General features: G+C 48.8%; 1 protein-coding gene across 5 annotated transcripts in view; it reads left to right on the plus strand.

Annotated features, from left to right (window-relative positions):
* The window catches only part of csnk2b (casein kinase 2, beta polypeptide), a 65074-nt gene extending 59870 nt beyond the window's left edge, over nucleotides 1-5204 (plus strand). For all 5 annotated transcript variants that reach the window (XM_048554888.2, XM_048554892.2, XM_048554887.2 and 2 more), the window contains exon 7: nucleotides 3708-5204. In XM_048554888.2, the coding sequence (XP_048410845.1) occupies nucleotides 3708-3798 (91 nt within the window). In that variant the 3' untranslated portion in view covers nucleotides 3799-5204. The remainder of the gene's footprint in view (nucleotides 1-3707) is intronic.
* The last annotated feature ends 796 nt before the right edge of the window (nucleotides 5205-6000 follow it).

Consider the following 6000-nt stretch of genomic DNA (forward strand, 5'->3'; position numbering starts at 1 on the left):
GCTATTTCATCAGCAAACGCAGCGATAGTGCATTCATGTTCCTCTTACGTTGTAAATAATTGTGGCCCCAACACTGATCCCTGTGGGCACACCACCAATTGGAAATGCTCCACTTTATCTCTACTGTCTTCAATTAGTTAGCCAATCCTTTTCTCATGTTAATACACAGCCTGCAACGCCCCAGGCTTTTGGCTCAATAAGCTAAACGTATGTGTTATCAAAAAGCCTTTTGGAAATCAAGTACATTACATCTCCTGACTCCCCTTTACCTATCCTGCTGGTTTCATGCTCAAAGACCTGTAATCAACTTGTCTCGGGCGCTATTTCCCCTCGTGAAGCCATGTTGATTCTGCTTATAATTTTATATTTGCAATCGCTCTGTTATTACACCCTCTAAAGGAGACTGACTTTTTCCCATTGATGGTAAGCTTATGTGGCTTTTAATTATGTTTATTTTGGCTCCTGTAAGTAAAATTGTTAGACTAGGATTTTCCATTCCTGGAAGTCAATGACTAATGTAGCAGTGTTTCTCTTAAATTCCTAGGGTGCATCCCATTTGGTCCAGGGGACTTTATCAGCCTTTGGCCCCTATTTTTTTTCTGCTAGTGATTATTACTTTTTTCATTTGTTCACGGGATGTGGGCATCTGTAGCTGAGACAGCTTTCATTGCCCAGAGAATAGCTAGGAGTCAGCCACATTGCTGTGGGTCTAGAGTCACAGGCCAGGTAAAAGTGACAGTTTCCTTCCGTAAAGGGCATTAGTGAGCCCGATGTGATTCACAGTCATCGTTAGACTCTTAATGGTGATATTTATTTAATTCAAATTCCACCATCTGCCATGGCAGGATTTGAATCGGGATCTCTTGATTATTAGCCTTGTGATAATACTGCTGTGAGCCTGTTGCATCCCTGATTCTTCTCCCATTTTAACAATTATTTGGGAATGCTATTCAGAACCTGTACTGTGAAGATAAAATGCAAAGTAATCATTCAACTTGTGTCACTTCCCAGTTTAGAACATAGAACATTACAGCACAGTACAGGCCCTTCGACCCTCGATGTTGTGCCAACCTGTCATACCGACCTGAAGCCCCTCGAACCTACACTATTCCATGTACGTCCATATGCTTGTCCAATGATGACTTAAATGTACCTAAAGTTGGTGAATCTACTACCGTTGCAGGCAAAGCGTTCCATTCCCTTACTACTCTCTGGGTAAAGAAACTACCTCTGACATCTGTCCTATATCTTTCACCCCTCAATTTAAAGCTATGCCCCCTTGTGCTCGCCGTCACCATCCTAGGAAAAAGCCTCTCCCTATCCACCCTATCGAACTCTCTGATTATTTTATATGTCTCAATTAAGTCATCTCTCAACCTTCTTCTCTCTAACGAAAACAGCCTCAAGTCCCTCAGCCTTTCCTTGTAATACTTTCCCTCCATACCAGGCAACATCCTAGTAAATCTCCTCTGCACCCTTTCCATCACCAACTGGATTTGTGTGGGTTTGAGCCCATGTCCTCTCCTTAGAGCATTAGCCCGGGCCACTGGTTCACTCGCCCTGCCACTTACGCCATAACTCCCTGTGTGTGTGCGCGCGGTCTGGTCTCCCAATTCCGCCCAGTATCACAGCAGTGTGGCTAATGCCTGGTTATAATTTTATATTTCCAATCGGGTGAGTTTATGGCAAGAATGAGGAACTTCACAGCAAAGAGGGACTGCAGCAACCATAATAAATGCTTTAACAGAGCGATTGGAAATATAAAATTATAACCAGGCATTAGCCACACTGCTGTGGTACTGGGCGGAATTGGGAGACCAGATCGCGCACGTGTGCACGCACACACACAGCTGTGTCTCGGGTGTCGCCATCTCTCTGGGATGGTCAAATTCACACTTCAGGATTACTAATGCAGTCATTGTAACAATTGCCTGGCCAGTGCTGTTTTACTTCTCTCCCTGTGTGTGGCTGGGTGCAGTGGCTGCTCAGTCAGCTGAAGGATTCTGCTTGAAAGAACTTGCAGGAACTGTGAAACATTGGCATGCGATTACACAGCGTTGGCCAGGTTGATCCTCTCTCTCTTTTTTAGGGGGGAGAAAAAACTTTCAAACTGCAACGGACTGCAGAAACGCCAGGATGTTCTCAGCGATCTTTACTAAAAACCAACAAAAACAGGAGTTGCTGGAAAAGCCGAGCAGGTCTGGCAGCACCTGTGGCGAGAAATCAGAGTTAAAGTTTTGGGCCCGATGACCCTCCCTCTGAACTGGTAGCCACATAGAGGGCGGTTCCTATACAGGAGATTGGAGGAGGAGTAAATGCAGGGTGTGGAGGTAGAGGCCCAGGAGAGAGGGCAAAAAACAGGTAGGCAGACAAAGGAGTTGTTCAAGGCCAGTCTGAAGGAATGAAAAGCAGTAAACGGGCACCATTAGTAGCTGACAGTGTGTTGTGTGGTAACAGGCAATGTGATGACAAGGCTTTGTGTCTGAGGCTTGTGGTCAGTGGAAGTGCCTAAAGCCCTAAAATTAGTGAACATGATTTGGAGCCTGGCAGGCTGCAGTGTCCCCAAGCAGAAAATGAGATGTTGTTCTTCCAGCTTTCACTGAGCTTCAAAAACAAATTTGCTGGAAAAGCTCAACAGGTCTGGCAGCATCCGTGAAGGGAAAAAAATGAAAAAGAAAAGCTGTTTTTACACTGGGCTTCGCTGGAATGTCGCAGCACGCCCGAGACAGAGATTTAGTGTTGAACTCCTAATATTAATGCTTCAGCACTTTATTGTCCACTTGGGAACTCTACAGCCTTCCGGACTTGAACTGAGCTCCGTTTTTATAGGGCTTGAGGCACCTTCTCCATGTGCTTTACCCGAGCCCCCCACACCAGGCCTTGTTACCACGTGGCCTGCCACTACACACAGCTCGTTGTTAGCTACTAATGGTGCTTCATTAGCAAATATTCATTTGACCTTTTACCCAATCTTATGCCTGTCTAACTGTGTTTCTCTCTCTCTCTTTGGGTTCTATCTTCACCCATCCTCCCCGCCAGTCATGTGCATGAAGACAAACCCTTTCTGGGCTTACCCTCAGTTCTGAGCCACTGGACCCCGAAACATTAACTCTGCTTTCTCTCTTCTCAGATGCTGCCGAATTCCTCCAGCAATTCCGGCTCTTGTTTTTTTTTATCTCCACCATCCTGCAGTTCTTCTGGGATTTTCTGTTGCAAAACCCTGGTCAGCTGTTGGCTTGGGGTGGGCGGGGTGCGGGGTGTTGTGGTTAGCAGCTAACTCTGAACGCCCCGGTTTTCAGCTCTCCTGCCGCAGAAACTGGAGTAGCATTTCTCACAGCGGAAGAAGGCAGAGGTACGTGGGTGGGATCCAGCAAAACCAAAATGTATCTACTTGGCTAAAGCATCACCCACTAAGTTAGGGCGATTGGTCGCTGTTCGAGATGTACAGCCTTTAATGACGGAATGGAATGCGATGCCAGAGGGAGTGGATTCAGCGGTGCAAGAGAATGGGATGGGTGTATCAAGTGGACTGCGGCTCTGGGGGCAAGAGTGTGCTGGGACGCGGGGACATGGGACTAGTGAGAGAGATCTTGGCTGACACTGGTGCATTGGAGTCCTTGTTTCCTGCAGACCTGTGTCTTAACTCTCCCCCTCTTTTGTTTCTTTCCCCTCTCTGTGTCTCTGTTGAACTCCCTCCCTCCAACCAGGCTGTACGGTTTCAAGATCCACCCCATGGCCTACCAACTCCAGCTCCAAGCCGCCAGTAACTTCAAGAGCCCTGTCAAGACTATCCGTTAGAGAGAACTGAAGCCCCGTCGAGCCGGCCACACTACTGGATCTCCCCATCTACAGTGCGTCGGCAAGTGCGAGATGATGATGATGATGATAACGCCGCAAGGCTGCACATAGTGTCCACTTATAACAAAACAGAAACTTCTCTCTCTCTCTCCCCCTCCCCCCTGCTCTCAGAACGTGCGCCCTTCACCCCTCACCACCTCCCCCTCCCCCCCCCCCACATCCCATTTACAGAGTCATAAACTGAAGTTGGTGCCAATGGATTTCTTTCAGTGGGAAAATACTTAACGCAAAAAAAGTTTTGTCAAAAAAAGTGCGCGTGTGTGTGTGTGTGTGTGTGTGTGTGTGTGTGTCAGTCGGTCAACCAGTGTCATCCTTTCCATTTTTCAGCAGGAACCCCCACCCCACCATAGCAGCTGTATTTTTTCTTTCCTTTTATTTTTGAGTGCCCACCCTCTGAAGACTGGTTTTTGCACCCCACCCATCCCAAACCCTTCCCCAAACAGGCCGTGCCTGGGAAACCACTGGAAATGATGGCAGCATGATGGGAATGTGCCCATCGTTCTCAGCTCCTTGCCCAGGTGGCCACAGTGCAGGAAGCTGGGCAGGGGTGGGGGGACGGAGTGGGGGAAGTGGTGCTGCCTGCCATCTCTCTTGCCCCCTTTACGTTGCTGCTGCTTTTGCTTTCGGTGGTTAGGCACGGTGGTGGGGGGTGGGGTGGGGTGGGGGCGGTTTTTGATGGATGGGTGATTGGGGGGGGTGAAAACGTGATGGACATTGCTGAGGAAACCCACTACGTCCACCCGGGTCTCGCTGCTGAACTAACCCCAGTGTGCCCCAAGGGTTCAGGGCGAGGGTGGTGGGGGGGGTGCAGGTTGGGTGGGGGTGGTTGCTGTGGGACATTGGGGGCGCATCTCGGACATTCCCGACGTCAGCAGCTTTTGCCACGCTCTTGGAAGTTGTTTCATTCCGCGCCCCCCCCCCCCCCCCCAAAAAAGGAAAACCCCCACGGCCTGTGCGTGCAGTGGGGGCAAATACTTCTGAGAAATCTCAGAGAGCCCACCCTCCTCTTCCCAATGTTAGTGGAGTGACTGTGTAGTTTTATTCACTGGCCAAGCCCAGAGTTAAGCGGGGGTGGGGGGGGGGGGGGGGGGTGGGGGGGAGGGAGCGGCAGCTTGAGGGGATGGGGGGAGAGGTTTGTTCAGTTAATTTTTGTCCACCCTGGAAAGGTTACAGTCATTTTGCTGTATTGTATGTATTGTATAAAGGATGTTGTTGACTTGGTAAATTCTGTCTGTGTTTTTTTTATTTTTAAAGGTTGGGTGGGGGGTTGGGGGAAGAATGTGTTAGATTGGCTTAGGGATTGTTACTAACCTTTTTATTTCTGAATAAACACTTCAATAGCTGAATTCCAATGTACAATTCCTAATTTGTTTTGGAGCAGGGTGCCCCCCAGAGTCATATTTCTCCTCAATTCCACCCCCTCCCTCCCACAACATTGTTATAATGCACATCAAGGGTCGATGCAGAAACATTATCGTGGAAACATTACAGCACAGGAATAGACCCTTTTGGTCCAACTCGTCCATGCCGACCCAATACCCGAGATAAATGCAGTCCCATTTCCCAGCATCTGGCCCCTATCCCCCTCAAACCCTTCCTATTCATGTCCCCATCCAGGTTCCTTTTAAATGCTGTAACTGTACCAGCCCCCACCACTTCCTCTGGCAGCTCGTTCCATACACGCACCACCCTCTGTGTGAATGTTACCCCTCAGGTCCCTTTTAAATCTTGCCCCATCTCAATTTGTCACTTCTTCACCTGTGACTTCCCAGAACCTGGTCTACTACATTTGCTGCTCACAATATTGAGTTCAATCATTTGTCCCAGCCCCCCCCACCCCACACACCGGGCCTTGTTACCACAGCCTGCCATTACACACCCTCCTGTTGTCAGTCACTAACCGTCCCCATTAACAACTATTCACCCTCCCAGCCTGATCATTACCAGCTCCTTTGTCTGTCCAACTGTCCTTCTGTCTCTGAGCTTTATCTCCACCTATCATTCACTCCTTACACCCCCCACCCCCATCCCCAACCCTAGCTTCTGCATAAAAACCAACATATTCCTGGCTGCCATCAGTTCTGAGGGAGGTCACCAGACCTGAAACATTAACTCTGATTTCTCTCCACAGATGGTGCCAGA

Source organism: Stegostoma tigrinum, chromosome 34 (genome assembly GCF_030684315.1).
Source record: "Stegostoma tigrinum isolate sSteTig4 chromosome 34, sSteTig4.hap1, whole genome shotgun sequence".
In the NCBI taxonomy this organism is placed as follows: domain Eukaryota; kingdom Metazoa; phylum Chordata; class Chondrichthyes; order Orectolobiformes; family Stegostomatidae; genus Stegostoma; species Stegostoma tigrinum.